The 23,740-nt window shown below is 43.8% G+C and overlaps 1 protein-coding gene across 3 annotated transcripts in view; it reads right to left on the minus strand.

Annotated features, from left to right (window-relative positions):
- Window positions 1–23,740, minus strand: part of SLC25A13 (solute carrier family 25 member 13) — a 227,339-nt gene that overhangs the window by 140,312 nt on the left and 63,287 nt on the right. For 2 of the 3 annotated variants that reach the window (XM_043871700.1, XM_043871701.1), the window contains exon 4: window positions 7,133–7,248. The exons of the other annotated variant lie outside the window; for it this stretch is intronic. In XM_043871700.1, coding sequence (XP_043727635.1) covers window positions 7,133–7,248 — 116 coding nt within the window. The remainder of the gene's footprint in view (window positions 1–7,132; window positions 7,249–23,740) is intronic. 3 annotated transcript variants of the gene reach the window in all.

Consider the following 23,740-nt stretch of genomic DNA (forward strand, 5'->3'; position numbering starts at 1 on the left):
CTGGTTTAGTGGTACTGAATTCTGTTAACTTTTGCTTGTCTGAAAAGCTTTTTCTTTCTCCATCAATTTTGAATGAGATCCATGCCGGGTAATCTTGGTTGTAGATTTTTCCCTTTCAGTACTTTAAATATATCCTGCCATTCCCTTCTGGCCTGCAGGGTTTCTGCTGAAAGATCAGCTTATGAGGTTTCCCTTCTTTGTTACTTGCTGCTTTTCCCTCACTACTTTTAATATTCTTTCTCTGTGTTTAGTCTTTGTTAGTCTGAAGTATGTGTCTTGTGTTTCTCCTTGGGTTTATCCTGTATGGGACTCTTTGGGCCTCCTGGACTTGATTATTTCCTTTTCCACGTTGGGGAAATGTTCACCTATAATCTCTTCAAAAATTTTCTCATACCCTTTATTTTCCTTTTCTTCTTCTGGGATCCCTATAATTCAAATTGGTTGGTGCATTTGATATTGTCCCAGGGGTCTCTGAGACTATCCTCAGTTCTTTTCATTCTTTTTATTTTATTCTGCACTTCAGAAGATATTTCCATCATTTTATCTTCCAGCTCACTGATTTGTTCTTCTCCTTCTGATATTCTGCTATTGATTCCTTCCAGAGTCTTCTTAATTTCAGTAACTGTGTTGTTTGACTCTGTATGTTTATTCTTTAATTCTTCTAGGTCTTTGTTAATTGGTTCTTACATTTCCTCCATTTTGCTTTCAAGGTTTTTGATCATCTTTACTCTCATTATTCTGAATTCTTTTTCAGGTAGTTTGCCTATTTCCTCTTCATTTATTTGGACTTCCGTTTCTAATTCATTACTTCATTTGTGTAGTATTTCTCTGCCTTTTCTTTTTTTTTTTTTTTTTTTAGCTTATTGTGTTTGAGGTCTCCTTTTCTCAGGCTTCAAGGTTGAATTCTTTCTTCCTTTTGGTTTCTGCCATTCTAATGTTGGTCTCATGGTTTGTGTAAGCTTTGTATAGGTGAGATCTGTGCTGAGCTTTTTTTGGTTTGTTCTTCCTCTGATGGGCAAGGCTGAGTGCAGTGGTAATCCTGTCTGCTGGTGATTTGTTTTGTATTTTGTTTGTTGTTTAGATGAGGCGTCCTGCACGGGGTGCTATTGGTGGTTGGGTGATGCCGGGTCTTGCATTCAAGTGGTTTCCTTTGTGTGAGTTCTCACTATTTGATACTTCCTAGGGTTACTTCAGAATTTTCCACAATTTATTGTGATCCACACAGTCAAAGGCTTTGGCATAGTCAATAAAGCAGAAATAGATGTTTTCCTGTAACTCTCTTGCTTTTTCGATGATCCAGTGGATGTTGGCAATTTGATCTCTGGTTCTTCTGCCTTTTCTAAAACCAGACTGAACATCTGGAAGTTCATGGTTCACGCATTGCTGAAACCTGGCTTGGAGAATTTTCCAGTGGTCATGTACAGATGTGAGAGTTGCACTGTGAAGAAAGCTGAGCACTGAAAAATTGATGCTTTTGAACTGTGGTGTTGGAGAAGACTCTTGAGAGTCCCTTGGACTGCAAGGAGATCCAACCGGTCCATCCTAAAGGAGATCAGTCCTGGGTGTTCATTGGAAGGACTCATGCTGAAGCTGAAACTCCAATACTTTGGCCACCTCATGCAGAGAGTTGACTCATTGGAAAAGACCCTGATGTTGGGAGGGATTGGGGGCAGGAGGAGGAGGGGACGACAGAGGATGAGATGGCTGGATGGCATCACCGACTCGATGGACATGAGTTTGAGCAAACTCTGGGAGTTGGTGATGGACAGGGAGGCCCGGCGTGCTGCGATTCATGGGGTCTCAAAGAGTCGGACATGAACTGAGTGACTGAACTGAACTGAACTGAGGGTTAGTTCTCTGGTAGTCTAGGGTCTTAAAGTCAGTGCCCCCACTCCAAAGGCTCAGGGCTTGATCTCTCATCAGGAATGAAGATTCCACAAGTGGTTTGTTATGGCATTAATGAGATTAAAATAAATACCCAAAAATGAGAAACCAAAGACGATCCCCAGACAAATGACAGTTATAAAATCAGGCAAATAACAATTAAAATAATGGAATATACACCCATAAGCAAAGTCAAAACAGCCCAACTAAAATAAAGTACAGTAGATTGACCCAGAGAAGAAAGGAAATCAAATACTTTATTTACCAGTTAAGAACAAAACGAACTAAACCACAAACTGGAAAACAAAACTAAGCCAAGGTGCCAATTGGGGAATAAAGCAATTTAAATAAAACTAACAAGTATATTGAGAGGAAAGGAAAGAAAGAAAAGAAAGAAAGGATAGGCAAAGTTAAATAGAGGTAGCTAAAGAAGATTTATATACATTAAAGATTAACTGCAAGGGGAAAAGAACAGTAGGAAAAGCAAGCAAAGGAATAAATGTAGAAAAAATAATAATAGGTTTAAAAAATTCAAAAAAAGAGAAACAAGAAGAAAAAAAAAAGGAGAACTCCACAGAACTGCAAAAGCCCAACACAGAGGCAGAGATTTATAACAACAATAAAAAAATGTGACTGAGAAAAAAAAAAAAGCTCAAAAGCTTAATTAGATTTCATAGTGCCAATAAAATTGACAACTACAATTGTCGATTGTAGAGAGGGGGGATAAAAAGGAAAAAAAAAAAAAAGAAAGAAAGAAAATCCATAAGAATCTACAGAACAAGTCAAAACATAAAAATAACAAAAGTTTGTCTTGAGTCACTGCTGTCCCAGTCCTTTCCCTCGATGTGAGTCACAGTCCACCTCACCTCCCGAGGATGCCCTCCAACTCTGGGCTGATCTCTGGACCTGCTGTGGGGGCAGCTCGGATTCTAATCTGGTCCTGCTCCTGTGTGTCCTCGCCTCCAAGTCCACAGCTATCAGAACTAGCGCGTTTTTTTTTTTTTTTTTGCGGGAGCTCTCAGTGACCTTTCGCATATTCCATAGACGCAGAGTCTGCCCAGTTGATCGTGTGGATTTAATCTGCAGCTTGTACAGCTAGTGGGAAGGTTCTGGGTCTTCTTCCTTAGCCACACTGCCCCTAGGTTTCAACTGTGGCTTTATTCCCACCTCTGCACGTGGATTGTCCACTGGGGTTTGCCCCTGAGGCTGCCCTGGAGGACTTGGGTCTGCCCCTGTGAGGGCCAGGTGCAGAGGTGGAGCCGCTGCTTGGGTTGCAGGGGTTCTGGCAGCACCAGGTCCTCAGGGGAGCTGGCAGCTAGGGCAGCAGGAAATATAGTGCTCTAGAAGGGTATGGCAACCAGCCTTGGCCAATAGGCTCCAGTATTCTTGCCTGAAGAACCCCTCTGACATAGAAACCTGGCAGGCCACCGTCTGCAGGGTCACAAAGAGGTGGACACGACCAAAGCAAACCTGCGCACACAGACAGAAGACTTTTTTTTGCCTTGGCAGCTCTGCCGCCGTAAAGTTGGGCGTGAAGGTGGCAAAGCTGCTTGGCTTGCAGGGACCCTGGCAGCGCCAAGTGTGCGGGGACACGGACTGCCTCCTCTGCAGGAGTTATGGTCCTCTCGGAGTCTTTTTTCGAGCCTCTCCTAGCTGGCGATCAGAAGGCCTTTTCAGCCAGTCTTTCTGCATAGCTCCGCCCCCTCAGGCACTTAGAGGGCTCCCTTGCCTGGGGTCCTTCTCTGTAGATCAGCAGGTCAGGCACTTAAAGGGGCACCCTGGGTGGGGTCCTACTCACTAGTTCAGCGCAGGCATTTGATGGGCCAGCCTCTCTATTGTTCAGCTGCCAAAGCAGGCGTGTGGGGTGAGAGAGGCTATGGTGATGGCCCCACCCACTGTGGGTGACTCAGCAGTATCGCCTTACTTCCAGGGCTGCCCGGCCTTCCTCCACAGGCACTTCCCACCACAGTCTCCTCCCTCACATCCCCTCAATCCATCTCTCCGCAGTCAACAGCAGCCTTTGCCCTGGGTTTGCTCCACAATCCCTAAACTCCAGCTCCCAGCTGCTGCCCCTTCCAGGGGACCCGTGTCCCTGTCCAGGGAATGCATGGCTGCGGAAAGGACTGTCTGACTCTCATTCCGTTTAGGCCGCCACAGATCAGCTGTTTCACTCTCAGCCTTAAATGTTTCTCCTCTGACTCAGACAGTTGCCCCAGTGTGGGGATCAGACCCCTGCTTCAGTTCCCCCACCCCTGAGGGCAGGCCCAGTCCTACTAACACTCCTGGTTTTCCCCCTAGTTCCTTTGTCCTGCCAAGTTTTGCGTGGGTCTATATATTCTTTTCCACTGGTCAGATCCTCCTGTCTGCGCTCAGCTGGTGTTCTGCATGCGCATCTGTGTCTGAAGGTGTATTCCTGATGTATCCATGGAGAGAGAGGTACTCCACGTCCACCTACCCCTCTGCCACCTTATTCCTTTTAGTAATATCATTTTTGTAAAGGCTTTTGTTTTCCACATAGCCTGTTTATGTGCAGTAGATCTTTTAACCCTTATATAGTCCTGGAAGGCAGGTTATTACCCTCATTTTACAGATAAGGAAAATAAGACTCAGAAAGCAGAAACGACTTCCCCATCAACAGCCAGCCAGCAAGAAGCAGAAACAGAGTTTTCAAGCCACTGTTCTTTCTACAGAGCAAAGACGGCTCCCACGTACCTCCCTCCTGCTGTTTACCTGGTCTTTTCTTCTAATCACACTAGCACCCCTTCCAGCACTGGCAAAAGTCTTTTGTTTCTTTCCTCCACCAGGCCAGCAGCATGCTGGTGCCAACAGCAGCCCCCACCACTCCACACCCATAAAGGGAAAACTGACTGGGGTCAAGGAAATGGTCTGAAGTCTGCTCCTCAGCCCTCCATCTCCAACCCAGCTCTCTCCCAGCGCCTACTCCAGACCTGCAGCAGAAAGGAGGAAAGCAATAGAGAGAGAGAGCGTGCACCTATGCTGAACTCACTGAGGCTTACAGGCTCTCCCTGTTCATCCCAAGCAAATGCAATCATAACATCCTCACCAAACTGACTTTCACTGGATAAATCAACACCACCATGAGCTAGCCACTCATTTATTATTTGTGGATTTTAACAGGGACATTTTGATTGGGGGTCCATTGAAAAGCTGTGGTTACAGTGATGCTAAGAGGAATTAGGTGACAGGGAAAAACCTAAAATTATTCCTGGGATTTTTAAATATTAAATAATCTTCATGAAGTGCTAATGGAAAGCATCTGAGTTGCTAGATGATATGAAACAAAATCAGGTAAGTCTATGTGTTTCGCCTCTATCCCGGCTGGCCTAGCCTTAAATAACTGCCAGGTTAAATGTACACAGAGGAATGGGTGGAGAGGGGAAGGGCTAACAGGATAAATCTATCACAGCGCTTTACCTAGACTTTATGTAATTATTACCTTCATTTCTCAAAAGAAAAACCAAGACCTGAAAGGATCACTAGCTTGGCTCAAGACAAAAGTGGCAGAGCTGGAAGGAGTGTCGCTCTTGTTCAGTCGCCAAGTCGTCTCCAACTCTGCGACCCTGTGATCTGCAGCATACCAGGCCTCCCTGTTCCTCGCCATCTCCCCGGGTTCATCCAAGTTCATGTCCATTGACTTGGTGATGCCATCCAACCATCTCATCCTCTGCTGCCCTCTTCTCCTCCTGCCTTCACTCGTTCCCAGCATCAGGGTCTTTTCCAGTGAGTCAGTTCTTCACATCAGGGGGCCAAAGTACTGGAGCTTCAGCTTCAGCATCAATTGCTCCAATGAGTACTCAGGGCTGATTCCCTTTAGGATTGACTTGTTTGATCTCCTTGCAGTCCAAGAGACTCTCAAGAGTCTTCTTCAGCACCACAGTTCAAAATTCTTCAGTGCTCAGCCTTCCTTCTGGTCCAACTCCCATTTCCACACATGACTACTGGAAAGACCATAGTTCCTTTGGAAGGAGCTAAGTCTCTCCAATTCTAGAACCATCCAGAATAGATGGTGCTCTATTACACCATCTGTATTCCCCCATCTATACATTCCTTACAAGGAAGACAAGGCCAAGAATCAATGAGAAACAACAGAGACGTTTAAAATGGGTGCATTAGCCATTTCCCCTGAATGCACAATTTGTGCAAAGGAGCTCTGAAATTCTTTACGGCAAAACTGTTTACACCAAGTTCACACACGCAGACAACATACACTAGATACTGCACAGTCCGAGAGAAATGGGGTACCTTCTGCCCCATGTAGCTTCAGTAACCAGTGTGTTAAAAAAAAAAAAAAACTTGCCACTGCCCCACCACATCCTGGCTTTCCCTTCCTTCTAATACTTAAAAACTTCAGGGGTTTCTGCAGCTTAGCAGCTGACCCCTGTGAAGATGGTACTGCCTTTTCAGAAGGTGGCAGTGGGATAACAGACGCTCCCAGTCCAGCCAGAGGGAACCATGTTATTTAGAAAAACAAGGTTTGCCACATACCATTCCGAACTGCCATCTCACGTGCTACCTCTGGATTTCAGCCACTCCATGAGCCCAGGGTAAGGAGACAAGGTACTGGGGAACAGAGCCCCCTCTGTTCCCAGGCACTGTATTAATGTCTTCCTTCTATCTGGAGAGGCCCTACTGACTGTGAAGGGAATGCGCTGGACAGTCAAATCCTGTCTGCCTCTCCCCTTCTATAACCCTGTGACTAAGTCATGCTCCATCCTTCCTCACCTTAAAACACCATGTCAAAACTACCGAGCCCGGACTCCTCTGGTGGTCCAGTGGTTAAGAATCCGCCTGCCAATGTAGGGGACACAGGTTCGATCCCTGCTCCAGGGAGACCCCACATGCTGCAGAGCAACGAAGCCCGGGCACCACAGCTGCTGAGCCTGTGCGCTAGAGCCCGCGCTCCATGCCAAGAGAAGCCACTGCAGCGAGACGCCCGCTCTCAGCAACTAGAGAGTAGCCCCTGCTGGCCACCACGAGCCGAAGCTTGCGGCACAGCAACCAGGGCCCAGCACAGCCAAAGACAATTGAAAAATAATAAGCCAGAAACTCAATTTTTCACAAAGGGAGACATTTTTTGAAGCATTAGAGCCTGAAAACACTGGGATATCTTGTTCAAAGGGACAGCCTAGCTTCTTAAAAAGCATTTCCATCTACTTCATTCTTGGGGAAAAACTCCAACTGGTCGCACAAGTCTGCATGTCCTTAGGTGTGCACACACACCGCTTACCGAAAGTAACTTCTCCTTTGCCAGCCTTGTCAAACAGCTGGAAGGCCACCATAAACAGAGCATCCGGGGCACACAGGACAGATTCAAATGCCACAAATTCTTGAAAGGATATTAATCTGCAACATAAGACAAGCACAAAGCATAGAATCAGTAGCTTGTGAAAGATAAAAGCATACACAAATATACGGTAAGGGAAAAAATAAAACATCACTGTCAAACACCAAAATTCAAACCTAACAACATGTATATAAACACTTAGCATTCCCTTTTACACAGAGTGGACTGAAATAACAACACAGAATCTAAAAGACACGACAGATTTGAGGATAGGGTGACACATTAAATGCATTATAATTTCAAATGTAACTGTTTTACCCAACATATACTACTTTTGTTTCAGGCATGTTGTTAAGATTCTAAAATTAGAGCTTAGACACTTTAGATTAATACGATAACAAAACAGCCAGCTCTGTCACTCATTCGTACCTTTTCTACGCCATGTAACATGGTTCACAAAGATTTACTCATTCCTGGCATCTGCCGACCTCATGCAGATTAAACTAAAGGATGACACTGGGGTGAGGGACAAAATCCAGATAAATTAGACTTGAAATGGGGCTTCCCCAGTGGCTCAGACGATAAAGAATCTGACTGCAATGCAGGAGACCCAGGCCGGGCTCAATCCCCGGGTCAGGAAGATCCCTTGGAAAAGGGAATGGCTACCCACTTCAGTATCTTGCCTGGAGAATCCAAGGACAGAGGAGCCTGGTGGGCTACAGTCCATGGGGTCGCAAAGATTCGGACACGACTGAGCGACTGATGCTTTCATGTTCAGACATGAAAAGTGACACCAAGACACTTGTGGTCTGGTAAAACAGATTAATCCTAATCTAGGCTACTATGCAGGGCAGATGAGTCATACACAGGCACCAGTATGACAGTAATGGAATTTTGGTCAGAAATCAAAGAAAGCTTTGTGGAGCGGGTCTCAAAGATTAGTGAAGTTCTGGTGTGCAGTAGAAGTGGCGGGGGGTGGGGGGGGTCACCTTAGGGGAAACGGCTGCAAAAAGGCAGGTGCCGAAAAGTACGGGAGTTTGTAAGGGAAACAGCGAGGAGCTAATGTTCTCTGGACAGGAAAGTGCATCAGAGAACACTGTGGAATGATATTTGAAGTTGAGAGAGGTAAGTTTCTGAACAAGGTCGTGATCTGATCAAATCTATCCATCAGGAAGAACAAAACAGGCCACAGAGGCTTTGACTTCCAAAGAGTAAACAAACCCACTGAGGCTGTCTCAGGAAAGGTCTTTGCCACTGTTTTGTACCATTGTTTAGTCATTGAGTCGTGTCCAGCTGTTTGCAACCCCATGGACTGTAGCCAGCCAGGCTCCTCTGTCCATGGGATTCTCCAGGAAAGAGTATTAGAGTAGGTTGCCATGCCCTCCTCCAGGGGATCTTCCCATTCCACGGATCAAACCTGCTGCTCCTGCTTTGGCGAGCGGATTCTTCACCACTGAGCCACATGGGAAGCCCTGTTTTGTATTACAAACATCCAAGTATTTCAGTGATACATTGGGATAGTCCAAGTCTCGAGGAGATAGAAAGAGAAAGAGAACAGGAGCGGTTTCCTCTGCTTCACTGAACACTTACTTCTAAACATTTAACAGAGAAAACACATTATTATACAGAGCACGAGCTACAAAGCTAACTTTGCTATGTCCCAGAATGTCACCTGATTATAATGATAATGCCACGAAGAGAGGAAAATTCTGGTGTGTTCATTACCCCATCTCTATGTTGCTCACACCAAAAACACACCCTTCCAAACGCAGGGGAACATTCAGGAACAGCAGGTGCTATGGAAGAACACTCGCCCAGAACATTTTCTCCTCAACGGTACAGTCTGCAGCACTGAGGATCCGGCTGTGAGCAGGACCAGGCGTGGGTGGGCATGGGGGTGGCGGGGAAATGCAAACATGGGGTGGAAGGTTCTGGCTGGCCTGGAGTAGCTGACAGCTGCTGGGGGTGGGAGGTGGCCACATGCATCTGTCTCCCCAGGACACAAGCTGCGTGTCAAGTAAAATGAAGAAGAGATAAAGCATTCGGGGACACAGTGATTTACGCTGCCTGGAAGAATGTAGGAAGGTTCCACAAAGCTGTGGCATTTAAAGAGCACATTTTCAAGCTGAAAAGATCTTAGGGATAATCAACTTCCACCTCCTCCTTTTATTTCTGAGAAAACCAGAAGATGTTATGGCTTGTGTGAGGTGAAACAATTGGCTTCTGACATTTTGGCCTGAAAACAAAGTATCCTGGTTCCCATTTGACTGAGACTGCATTCCAAATGGTGAGGGAGGATGGAGAGGCAAGAGAAGGGGAGGGGGAGGACGATCCACACGGAGGAAAGAACTCCAGACGGAAGTGATGACCAATGGAGTGTGCTGTGCTTGGAGGAGGGCAGAGGTGCTACCCATCCTGCATCTAGTGATCCTGCGGAGTCAAAGGGTGGTTGATCTGTCATGACAGCCATCTGTGAAGGCCTAGAAAGACCAGCTGGAGAATCCTGTTTTTTTTTTTTTTTTTTTTGCAGGCAGTAAGAAATCACTGGAGGTTTGGGGGTTAAAAAAATATCAGGGTCAGATATTCGTTTTAGAAAAGGAACTGGGGTACAAGATGAATTTAACAGAGGAAAGATGAAACATGGAGGGGGGAAAGATGAGATGGGGGGAAGAGAGCCTAACAGCTAGAGAGAGCAGGGGTCTAAACCAGAGCTGGAACACTAGGACAGGAGAAAGGGGAAAGGAGGGTAAATACAACTGCTGCAGGAATGACTTAGCACGCATGCACTGTAAATGAAGCTGCCCACAAGCATTCACTAGAGAGGCACGCACGCCCAGCTCCAGACCACGGAAGCACAGAGGAAACGTGCTTCTGATTGGCTGCTTGCTTCTCGCCGCCACCCATCACGCCCTGGGACCCCCTCCGAGCAGCACCGACAATCCCACAGCCACACTCTCCCCAGCTTAACCTTGCTGGCAGTTTGTCAAGGCAAAAAAAAAATTCATGTTGGCTAAAATCACCCCTACATAGAGGGTAGTGAATTAAGACAAATCACAAAGTGTGAGTAGAAATGGGACATCTCTTTAATGTGAATAAAGGAAGACTTAAATAACCAGAAAAAGAGAATCTCGTCTCTTAGAATGGAATGGGAAACCTGAAGACCATCTATAGGGGTGAACAAAGCCTCCTCTGGCAACATCAGAGTGGTTTCATAACTGGCCAAAGAATGCAAAATGGTATTTTAGGCATGTTACAGATACCAAAAAGGTATGTAATTTGCTAATCCTGTTAGATACAAGTATCATGCTGATGCGTCTACGTAGGAGGTATACAGATGAACCATGAAATAATAATGCTTTACTGTTCATCAGCATCGTTTTGGATTTTCAAGGTAATCTGACTAGAAGGCTATCAGAATAATTATAGAGGACTATATTTATTTACAGCGTGATATCTAAAAATGTGTGTATGTATATATTTTTTTGTATAAACTGTACTCCACTCTCACAGATTTAATGGGATTAACATAAATTACAACAGAGGATCCAAGCGTAATCAATTTCAGACTGGCTGGTGAGCTCACTCACCTCCTTTTCTAGCCTCAACTTCCCAAACTGCGACAGGGGTGTGTGAGACCTCAGCCGTGTCTGCCTCTTTGAGACCCTGTGAACCGCAGCCCGCCAGGCCCCCCTGTCCATGAGGTTCCCAGGCAAGAATACTGGGGTGGGTTGCCATGCCCTTCTTCAGGGGATCTTCCCAACTCAGGGATCGAACCAGCATCTCCTGCATCTTCTGTCCTGTGATTGGCTTCTTTGCCACTGAGCCACCAGGGAAGCCCTGGACAGTGGTAGATGCCCTGTCTGACAAATCACACAGCTCTGACAAGCTCTGTGACTGGTCTCTAAGGGAGAGTCCCACTGGGACACTGATGCCCACCTTCAGCAGCTGACTGACAGTGAGGTGCGGGTCAGCTGACACGGACGCAAACACAGAAGTCACATTTTCACCTACACCACTCAAGATTCAGGGAGAGCAGGTTTCCAACTACACTATTTCATGGTTCTGACACGAGCAGAGAATTTTTGTTTTTTTTAAAGCAAATCATTTTTGTCCTCCAAACCACCAGAGCTATTGTTCTTCTGAAAGCCATTTATAACAGCATCTGCAAGTCCTTTAAAGTCTGGGTAAAAAAAAAAAATAAAAAAATAAAGTCTGGGTAAAACAACTGAAGCACTACACACTGCTTTCACACACCAAGCCGCGGAGGAGCGGATTAAAAGTGGAGCGCCTCCGGACATTATGCTTGGGATGATGCAAGACTGCACGTCTACTGCAGACAGAGGAGGACAGCAGAGGATACGTGTACCAAAGTGATGGTAGTGCTTCTTTTTATTATTATTTATTTTTAATTGGAGGATAGTTGCTTTACGATGTGGTGGTGGTTTCTGCCATACAACGATGGGAATCAGCCGAAAGTGTTAAAGTGTGTGTGTGTGTGTGTGTTCCGGCATCCCACCCCTCTAGGTCTTCACATGGTGCCAAGCTGGGCTCTCTGTGTTTACGGCAGCTCCCCACTAGCTGTCTATTTTATACCCAGTAATACACATGTCAATGCTACTCTCTCAGCTGGCCCCACCCTCCCCTTCCCCCAGAGCACGGCTTCTTTACAGTAGCATACTGTAGGCCTCCTCTCTGCCCTTCTCATTTTGCAAGGGCTTGCTCTCAGCCTGGAGAGACTTACAATAGAGAATACTGTAAATACTGAAAATTATGATATTATGGAAAAAGTCATAAGCAATGTAGGAGAAGTAGAGAGAAACTGCTATATTAATTCAGAGGAGAGAAAGAGTGCTGTTACACTGAGAGAAAGGAGGAGATGGAGAAAGTAAAATTAGGAACACACGGCATCAGAGGCAAGCTGTGACCACACGGCCATGTAATATTGGTCTTCTGAGAGAGAGCAGATGATCACGTCGAGAGGGCAGGCAGGGGATGGAGAGACCACGGACTCCAGTGGGGCTCTGCTGGAGGGTCTATGTGCTGAGTGCAGGCCCGTGCCATGAACACACGGAGGGAAAGTACAATTTCTGCCCCAAGCACCTGGAGGTCTGAGGTTGGGGAGGGGAGGGGCAGATGGTGAGTCAGGAACCAAGGAACGAAGACTGCAGATGAAGAGCCACAAGAAGTGCAAGCAAGCTAGAGTAACGGCAAGTGCAAAGGCAGGCATGGTGCTTGTAACAGCAGATCAAGTCTGGAAGTGTAGTGATGTGATGGGTTTGGGCTTCAGACCATTCCATCTGGCAGAAGAGTGCAAAGTGAACTGGAGGGAGAAGAGCCTGGCTACGCGGAGACCACTGGCTGAATCCAGGGAGGACTCCTGAAGACCTGAAGGAGAAAGAACGGCTCCTGATGACACGAGGATCGAAGCACACGGCACTTGGCTCTGTAGAGGGCAATCCAACAGCACAGCACGTCCGGCCTTTTTTTCAATCAGAGGGTAACTGCTTTCCAGTGTTGGGTTGCTTTCTGGGGCACATCTCCATGAACCAGCTCTAAGTGTACCTACGTCCCCTCCCTCCTGAAGCTCCCTCCCACTCCTCTAGGTCGTCACAGAGCACCAGGCTGAGATCCCTGCATCATACAGCGAATTCGCGTTAGCCACAGCAAGAGTCTGAACAACGCCCACACTCTTTGACACCACAATCCCACTTCTCAGAATTCACCCTAAAAAATAATCAATGGACGTGTGCAAACTTAAACCTACAGGAGTGTTCAAGTGGTACTGTTAACAGTGAAGAGAGGGAAGACCACCTCAATATGCGACCATGCATGACTGATTAAAGGACCATTCATACACAGAAAACCATCCAACCACTACAAACTGCAATAAACAAATTCATGTCATTACATAGAAAATCGGTTACACAAATTATATATAGACAACAAGCCCATTTTGTTAAAAGTGGACAAAAAGTGATACACACAAAGAGTTTCAAGAATGAACACAAAACTGTTAGAGATACCTCTAACAGTTAAAATATTAAAATATTAGAAATTAAAATTAAAATATTAGAAATTCGAAGTTTTTTTCTTTTTGCTTGCCTATTTTTCTAATCTTTTCAATACACACATACTGAATTATTTGTGTAGTAAGAAAAAAAAATTCTATGAAACAAAACAACAAGGACCTAAACTTGGGTACTGGCAGAAGGGCTGAATAAGTTAGGGCACAGGGGGAGAACTGAAAAAAGCAGCAAGTGACTGTGGAGAGGCTCACACCACCACTGGCCATCCACGGTGGAAAACCTCCAGTTCTCTTCCTGCCTGCTGCTGCTTATGCTTAGCCGGCAGGAGCTTGCACCCCATGTGGTCCCTTTCATCTCTCGCCTGGTTCCGATCTCCAGGCCAACTCTGCGGCTATGAAAGTTTAAGCAACTGCACATGAGGATCTGATCTCTTTAGACGTCAGGAAGTTGGTGGTAGACAATGCACCATATCAAAATCCAATTACCACTCTTACTTCAGGTTCCTAACCACGAGAGTGCTTCACAAAAATAACTTCTCCTTGTGACCCTCTTCTGTGTAGTTACAACAGAAGCTAAACAATTGCACAGGATTAATGGCAGAGATAAAAGTAAAATCTAACGCCAAAAACTGGGTTCCAACCACCGGACCAGCCAGGTTCACGTGTCTGTGAATGTCAAAAGGAAAAAAAACAAAAACAGAACCAGGCTCTCCTGTGATCGCCAGTTTATCAGAAGACTTTCGGCCTCCATGACTTGAACATCTTTAATAGCTTTGGGGGGTTTTCCAATCTTTTATCTCCCTCCTGAATGCCTGGCAAATATACACTGTTCAGGCCACCAAAATATTTGTACCCTACACTTATTATATACCAGGCAATGCTCTTGGCACGGGGGATACCATGAAAACGAATACGGTGGACAGAATCCACGCCCTCAAGGAATTTCACTCCACTGGAGAAGGGAGGCAGTGAGCACAAACACACACAGATAAAGATGAGATGGTTCTAGATCAGATAGCAGTTGTGTGTAGGACAAAACTGAAAAATGCATTAAAGTAGTGCTTCTTAGTCCTGGCGAGCCTATTTAATGGACATGAGGAGGGATCAGATCAGTCATCGTTTTATTTGTTTTCCTATAAACTTTTTATTTTGTATTGGGGTATAGCCGATTAACAACGTGGTGAAGGTTTCAGGAGAACAGCAAGGGACTCAGCCACACAGACACATGTATCCATTCTCCCCCAGCCCCGCTCCCATCCAGGCTGCCCCATAACACTGAACAGATTTCCATGTGCTGTACCATAGGTCTTCACTGGTTATCCATTTTAAATACAGCAGTGTACACGCGTTTGTTTTTTAAACGTCCCATGCAGCTGAGCTTGAGAACAATGCGGCTAGGTGGTGAGCAAATGCCTCTTGGGGAGGCGGCAGTAAGATCTGAGTGATGAAGAGGAGGGAGCCGGGGAAGAACTGCAGCAAGGGTATTTTGGTGGAAGAAGCCTCACTGTGAAGTCTGGCTCTACCACCGATCTTGGCAAATTCCCAGCGCCAGGGGTTGTGCAGGCAGAGAGATAGGGATGAAGGAGAGTGCAGGGCACACAGGTTGGATCTCGTCCACACACCTGGATTTCATTCCAGGTACATCACTCCCCTCTGCCGAGGACCTCCAGTCATGTTGGGGCGCCTTTTTCAGGGGGAGTGATGTGAGCTCCTGGAAAGAACACTCAGGACACCTCGGCGCGGACTGCAGGTGAAGCAGTGAGTCCAGTTTCAAGTGGGTGGGACCAGGGCCACGGCAGGAGAGCGAGGAACAGAAGTGGTCAAATCCGGGACACGTGCTCTAGACAGAGCTGGCGGGCTTGTCCCTGAAGTCAAAGCACACAGCTGTGAAAGCCCTGGAGCAAGTCAGGTGTGCCCTGGGGACGCCCGGTGGCCTGAAACCACTAGAGCAGCACAGACTCCTGAAGTTACTGAGGATATGAGATCTGCTACTTGAGCAGATGATGGAGGTCACAAACAAAGATTTTATTCAATCGCCAGTAGATGGTTAGTAAGTACACAAACTACGCTTCAGTAGCCCTAAGCATATAAATTTAAGGCAACTGTTAACAATCTCTAGAAAGGGACGATGAGTTATGACCTCATTTTATATTCTAAAGACCAGTTATACATGGGAATCTAGAAAAATGGTACTGATGAACCTATTTGCAGGGCAGGAAAAGAGACGCAGAGGACAGAGGCAGAGAAGAGATTGTGGACACGGCGCAGGCGGATGGAGGAAGAAGAGGGTGGGCCGAACTAAGACAGCAGCATTGACACATACACGCTACTGTGTGTAAATCAGACAGCTGGCGGGACGCTGCTGAGGGCACGGGGGCTCAGCCTGGTGTTCCGTGGTGACCCAGAGGGTGGGATGGAGCGGGGTGGTGAGGGAAGGCGGTTCCCGATGGAGGGGCTGAATCATACTCACGGCTGATGCATCTTGTTGTATGGCAGAAACCAACATAACGTTGTAAAACTAACATTGTAAATTATACTCCAGTTAAAAAAAATTTTTTTTAAATCAGTAACAAGGTAGAAAGAAGGTGGAGTTCTAGTTTTCCCTTTGCCTAACTCGCAGTATGGTTCTGCTGGGCAGGTTGGAACAGACCTCCTTTCCTCATCTTTCACAGGTGCCCTACAATCCCATCTTCTTCCATCTTCAGGCACAGGGAGCCGTCTGCAGCGAACCCTGCTCCAATGCCAGTTTGGCATCCCCAGGAGGGCATCTGTTCTCAGGCCAACTGGGGTCCCCAGCTCCACCATGCATTCAGGTTGAAGTCTCACGGCAGCGTTTGCCAAGGGGGCTATTTAAATTCATTGGCTGCAATGAAATCTGGTGGATTGAATATTGTTCAAACAAGCAGGCTACTGTCTGGCTTCAAAAACCTATTAGAGATTTTATTAGCAATTTTACTGTATTGTTATCATGAATTTAGCCTATAAATATCACCTCTGCATATATCATAGTCCCCATATTGCCAAAAGAAGATAAATACATAGGCTCTCGTAACTGTGAGCTTAACTCGGTAAGTGATATGCCCACACTTCCAGATCTACCTGTCTGGCCACTCACTGCCTTGCAGTTCATTTCAAACAGCATGTGAGCTGCCCAAGTCTGACTGTGCCAAGTATTGGGTTTAAGAGAGGGTGTTCTTGTATCTCCAACATTTTCTTCCTTATCAGAGGGATCAAACATATTTAACAAGTATGATTAATCCCTGTTCCACTCTACTTTTGCTAACCGTTCACTCAGTTACATACTAAAAAAAAATGTAACCTACACATCCTATATGACCTACACACCCTCTACTCCCCATGGCTTCTTTCCTTCCTTGTTAAATAATACTGCCCAAGCACCTCAAGAGAACTGTCTGGCCACCTCCCATCTTTCAACCTTTGAGTTATAAAAATGTTCTAATCATGGACAATCCCTATAAGAGTGATACCACGTCAAGAAAAAGAACCACCGCAAACTTTGTAAAACTGAGACAAATCATGTTCTCTCTCTCCATAAGATTCTATTCTGTTTTTTCTAAATAAATCATTATTTTAAAAAGAAAACCTAAAAAGCTATATTATATTACATTGTATCTATTCTGAATAGTTACTTATATTGAGAGATTTCAATACAGTATACCACAAATCATCTTTATTTTATCACAGGGGCATTTTGAGTTCTGGCCAAAGACTTTTATTCCTTTAAATAAAAAGCATACTCTGTTCGTGAGAATAGAAATTGGTGGAGCCACTGTGGAAAACAGTACAGAGGTTTCTCAAAAAATTAAAAATAGAACAACCATTATGACCCAGCAATTTCACTCCTGAGTATATATCTCAAGAAAACGAGAACACTAATTTGAAAAGTTACCAATGTTCACAGCAGCACTGTTTACAACAGCTAAGATAAGGAAGCAACCTAAGCGTACACGAACAGATGAATGGATAAAGAAGAGGTGACTGATACACAAAGCATGAACTACTCAGCCATAAAAAAAGAATAAAAATGTTTGCCATCTGCAGCAACATGGACAGACCTGGGAGAATATTATGCGAAAGAAACAAGTCAGACAAACACAAATACTGTATGATATAACTTATATGTGGACCTAAAAAATACAACAAACTAATGAATATAACAAAAAAGAAGCAGACCCACAGACACAGAACAAACCAGTGGTTAGCAGTGTTAGGAGAAAGAAGGGGTGAGGTGAAATATAGGAGTAGAGGATTAAGAGGTACAGATTATCATGTAAAAACTAAGCTACACAGGTATACTGTGGGAAACAAGGAACATAGCCACTATTTTTAAATAAATAAAAAGAAGTTAAATTATTAAAAGATTGATGAAAAAGAAAATAAAAGAAAGTGTACAAAGTTACAAAAAAAAAAAAAAAACCAAAACACTATAAATAACTCATTTTAAACGGGATTGCCTAAAAGGGGAAAAAAGTTGAAAGACAGAAAGACCATTGGTGAAAAAAGGGAAAACTAGTTGCTATAACTATACTGAAAAATCCATCTGAGTAAGAGAAGGGAATACCAAACCACTTTACCTGCCTTCTTCAAAACACGTATGCAGGTCAAGAGGTAATAATTAGAACCAGACATGGAACAATGGACTGGTTCAAAAATGGGAAAGGAGTATGTCAAAGCTGTATACTGTCACCCTGCTTATTTAATTTACATGTAGAGTACATCATGCAAAATGTCAGGCTGGATGAATCATACGCTGGAATCAAGATTGCCATGAGAAATATCAATAACCTCAGATATATGGCAGAAAGTGAAGAGAAATTAAAAAGCCTCTTGATGAAGGTGAAAGAAGATCAACCTTGAATATATACAGGAAGGACTGATGCTGAAGCTCCAATACTTTGGCACCTGATGTGAAGAGTCCTCACTGGAAAAGACCAATGCTGAGAAACATTGAGGGTAGGACGAGAAGGGAGCAACAGAGGATGAGATGGTTGGATGGCACCGTTGACTCAATGGACATAAGCTTGAGCAAACTCTGGGAGACAATGAAGGGTGGGGACGTGTGCTGCAGCCCATGGGGTCACAAAGCATCGGACACAACTGAGCAACTGAACACCACCACCAAAGTAGATTTTTTTAAAAATCTAGGTTTCTGAGATTTTCCCTAATTCTTTTAAGGCTGGACAAGAAGGCTTTCAATGCTATTTAAATGGTTAATGCCTAGAAATTTAAAAAAAAATGTTAAAAAAGGGACTTCCTAGCAGTCCAATGGTTAAGACTCCATGCTTCTAGTGCAGGGGGCAAAGGTTCAGTCCCTGGTTGGGGAACTAAGATCCCACATGCTACGCAGCATGGCCATAAATAAATAAATTAATTAAATAGCAAATAAAGAAGGATAATGGGGAGATAAAATGCAGATAAGCCTGATAAATCAGTAACTGAAAAGTCATCAGGCATATACATTGTTAACTAGCAAAGTGACCTCTATCACTGCATAAAGCCAGCTGGTCAGCTGTCAGATCACCATGGAAATCAGTACTTTAAATGCTTCCAGTAGACTACATGCCCCCAGACCCTTTGGAATATCCGACTTCAGTCTTCAGTTTGGTTAGTACAGTTGAGAGCCGAAAAGCACAAAAGCAACCTGCATTCCAGAGAATCTGTGAGCACCTAGAGCACAGCAGACAGATCAGGGAACAAGCTTCTCGTGCATGCTTTTAGCAGACATCCATGCTACCTGGGTGGCGCTAGTGGTGAAGAGCCCGCCTGCCAACGCGGGAGACGTAAAGAGACTGGGGTTCAATCCCTGGGTTGGGAACATTCCCTCAAGGAGGGCACAGCAACCCACTCCAATGCTCCTGCCCGAGAACGGCATGGACAGAGCAGCCTGGGAAGCTACAGCCCGTGGTGTCCGAGTCAGACCTGACTGAGTACGCGTGTAGGGCATGCTCCCCGTGGGCTCACAGGGGTCAGACACGGCTTAGTGACGAAACAACAACATGTTACCTGCGGGTGTCTTTTGTTCAGATAACATTTTAAAGTACCAAAAGCTGATTGAGGCAAATCATTCTGCGACTACAACACAACGCCTTTCTCAATGAGTTTTTCTGATCTCTGGAGCGAGGTGACGATTAAAATGGTATTTGGAACCAAATAAGAGCATCTAAGTAAGCACTGATACACAAAAAGTGACCAGAGCGAACGTGCCGCTGGCTGGCATCTGCCAATGCAAGTGCCCAGCTAGACACGCTGTGACCAAAGAGCAGAAAACTACATTTTTTAAAAAAAAAAATGTGAAATCAAGTTTTACTGATTCCCCTTTGAAAAACCTTATCAGTTACTAGGAAATATTGTAACATTTTTCTTTCAGTTATGAATTTCACATTATGGATACACACAATAAGCTTTTTTGTTGTGATCAGAACATAAGCCCTGAGCACAGCAAAAAATTCAGTGGCTGAAATGGCCTTTATCATATTTTTTTAAATAAAATTATTCATGGTGTGGGCAAGACGAAACAGAAGTACATAAGCTTGAGCCAGAATATCACATGCACACACAAAAAAGCCAACATTAATATCTGCTGTGCCAGCTGAATTCAAATTAACCTAATTTTACATGTTAATTAAACCAGCTATTTTCTTCTTATTGTATTTTTGCTTCTTAAATAGTAGAGTCTACAAGTGGTTCCCAACAGACTTGTTCCAATAACAATGACGTATTCATTTACTTCTATTATGACCGTACAATACAGTAACTGAGCAGTAATTTTTCACAGTCAATTACATGTGTGGTTCTTTATGCTTAAAGATGCTGAAATAATGTGTACTATAGAGCCATATGCCTGAATCTCTAGTCTGCCTGAGGCAGTTGCCTGGGTAACACATTTTCTCTTCGGTTTAGCATAACCCTTCATTGAATATCATTAGGTGTCATTAAATAGCAAACATTAACATGAACTTCAATACACTACTTAGATAGAGTCATTTTACCCATGTAAACAAGTGCTCCATCATTTATAAGAAGCTTAAAATAGATTATGATTTTCTGTATTTAGGACCATGAAAAAGAAATTTTAAAAGTGCCCACGTGTTGATTCCAAATTGAATTTGCAGAAATTTCTCTTATATTAATAAGAGAACTCAGACCAAGTTTCACAGGCAATACTTCTCATCAACAGGGTCATAATATTTCAATGTAAGCAAAGGAGGATTAGGGTTTTAAATTTTACTTTAAATTTACTCAGAGTTGTAAAATAACTCCATCAATCGCATCTCAGACCATCAAAGACTTTTACTCTCTTTTCTAACGAGGCAAGAGAAAGCACTTGTGTTCGGTTAACAAAATTAAGAATAAGGTCCTTAAAAATCAAGGCATACAGTAAGAAACAGAAAGTATGGGATAAATTATGCATTATCTAAAACATTTTAAATTCAAAAGTTTAATGAAGTGTTCTATAGCTCAGAAATGGTAATGTGCGGTTTATACAGGGTATTTTCAGAGCAATGGCTGCATCAAGAACGGCAGCTGTCCCCACTAATCTCCATCAGCCCTCCATCCCCTGCCACCCCAAATGAGCATCCCTAAGAAAAAAAAACCTATGTTCTTGCTCCACAAAGTCCCAACACTTGAAGCCTTCCCCCTCCCCACCCACATTCCCAAGCAGATTGCCGCTCCTAAACCACGGAATTATGATTTCTCTGAGATACGTCATAACTCCACGTAAGCCTGATCTCTCAGCCTGTAAACAACTACAACTTGTCCTTTATCACCTGTGTCACAAAGGGCCTCCAAATTTTCAACATTTATTTTAACACAAAAAGAAAACGAACCATCAAATGACTGTCTCCAACATGCTTTCTCACATTTCCCAGTAAGGGAGAAAAACCTGCGTGTGCTAGCTGCTTCACTCGTATCTGACCTCTTTGCAACCCTACGGACTGTGGCCCGCCAGGCTCTTCTGTCCAAGGGATTCTCCAGGCAAGAATACTGGAGTGGGTTGCCACTGCTTCCTCCATGGGGTCGTCCCAGGGATCAAACCCTCATCTCTTACATTTCCTGCGTTGGCAGGTGGGTTCTTTACCACTAGCGCCACCGAGAAAAACGGGTTCTCCAAAGTGCTGGGGGTAGGGGTGCTGATCAAGGTTCCAAAGGCAACCCCAGCACGGTCCTCGGTCACCCTAAGAGTAAAGAGACAGAGCTGCTGAGAACAAATAGGTTCTTGCTGGTGAGGACTGAGACACCAGAAATAACTCTGATGACGAACTGGGATCTTTTTTCTCTTTTCCACGTCTGTTTCAAAATAAGGAAGAAATGGCCACACAGAATGGAATAGCTTAGCCTCAGGTGCCCCACTTCCACCTCCCACTGCTACACAAATGCTCACGTAACTAAGGAAAACCTCAATCACCATGTTCAGCCCAGCCACGGAGACGTGCCTGGCGAGGAGAAAATTATTTGACATTAAATGTATATTCTGTTTTGGCTTCAACATTCCGAAGTGAGGTAAATCATGAGAAACAAATTAAGAGGACAATAAATCTTTAAGCAAAACTTGTTCAAGATATTACTGAGATCAGTATAGATTCAGGCACATCTTTGAAGCCTCTATAATTGGTGTCATGAATGATTATCTAAGATACTCCAGGATTGAAAATAAAACTTTAAAATTAAAACTAGATTGTATAAACTATTATTGCAGAGAAAAGTCGCCTAAAAAGAAATACTATTAATGAGAATTGAAACAAAGAGCGATTTCTGCTTACATTATTCTGATTAGGTAATATTTCTGGATTTCACCCCAAATCTACAATAAGTAAAATTCTTTTTCCACCTCTATCTTCCATACAGATTAATTTAAATTTTACCACATGAACATAATTTGCTTAGGAGCCAGCACAAGATCTGATAAAGAAAAATGTAAGTTTTTCATATTTAATTGTGTTTTGCTAAACAAATAATCACTAACAAAACACAATAAATTCACCTATTAACACAAGCTACCCATGAACATAGAGTCTTATTAAAATAACCAAGAGCATTTATTATAACTACATGAGCCTGCTCTACTTAGCTTTATAGTTTATTTTACTCTTTGGAAGAACCTACATAAATTTTCAAAAAAAGGGTAAGAGAAGAAAAATTTTTCTGTCCAATATATTTCCCCATCCTATCCCACACAGTCTCTGCATTCATTAGCAAGTCCTGTTTCTAAAGATATTAAATAATATCAAGGTTTTTTTTAAGCAGGCAATTAGAACACAGAATAGCAATTGTAAAAAAAAAAGCAAAATTAGAAACTGTTCGGAGTGCTTTTATACTTTTGCAAAAGCAAATTGAGCTATAAGACTTTTGAGATTCTTGCTTTTTCTAGGTACAACTATAGCTAATTGTGGAACAGCAACATCAGTGTTTTAATGCCTTTTCCTTAAATTGACTTTCATATCCTGACTAAAATTAAAAAAGAAAACCTTCTGAAATTATCACAATATTGTTTGTTAATGGATCATAACCCAATACAAAAAAACACAAAAAACCAAAAAAACCTCTGTAAGATTATACCCCAATACAAAAAAAAAAAAAAAAACAACCTCTGTAAGAAAGCAGTACTCAGGAAATTATAAAGCCATAGAAAGAAGCTTTACATGTTCAGCAAATCTCAGGTACCTTCAAGGGAGGCTTTCCGTAGATGGAAATGGAATACCCTTAGTGAATTTTAAAAATTATATTCAAAATTAGTAATTGGAGAAATGATATGAACTAAAATCTATTAGAAGCGACGTGGCTGCATTTGTTCAACTCTGCCACGGAAGGCTGTAGCTCACCACCCGATAAGCAGAGGAGAGAGGGGCAGAGACAGGCAGTGGCATATGGTGCCCAGCTAGCCAACTCCTCAGCCTGCACAGGGTGCTTAAAGGGATGGGAAGGAATCGAAAAAGGATCAATAACCTAATCACATGGATGGTCTTCTCAATACAAAGAACCACTCACAGTAATTTTACAAAAACAAAGACTGACCCCAGACTACTGTGGTACCAGCCTTAAGGAGAGGATAAAAGTGAAGTGAAAGTGAAAGTCACTCAGTCGTGACTTTCACTTGCGACCCCATGGACTGCAGCCCACCAGGCTCCTCTGTCCATAGAATTCTCCAGGCAAGAATACTGGAATGGGTTCCCATTTCCTTCTCCAGGGCATCTTCCCAACCCAGGAATCGAACCCAAGTCTCCTGCATTGCAGGCAGATTCTTTACTGACTGAACTAAGCCCACAAAAATGAAGACAGGATAAGAATAAAGATTAGCTAAAAGTGTCAGTATCTGTTACAGACAGATTCAGACTGCAAAAGATGTCGTTAGAGCTCCTAGGAGAAAATGACAACCAGGGAGCTTAGTGCGTCGAATCCCAGTACGGAACCAGAAAGACAGCCTGAGAATCCTGCTTCTGACTCATTCTATGAGACCACCATCACCCCGATACCAAAACCAGACAAAGACATCACAAAAAAGGAAA

Source organism: Cervus elaphus, chromosome 18 (assembly GCF_910594005.1).
Source record: "Cervus elaphus chromosome 18, mCerEla1.1, whole genome shotgun sequence".
In the NCBI taxonomy this organism is placed as follows: domain Eukaryota; kingdom Metazoa; phylum Chordata; class Mammalia; order Artiodactyla; family Cervidae; genus Cervus; species Cervus elaphus.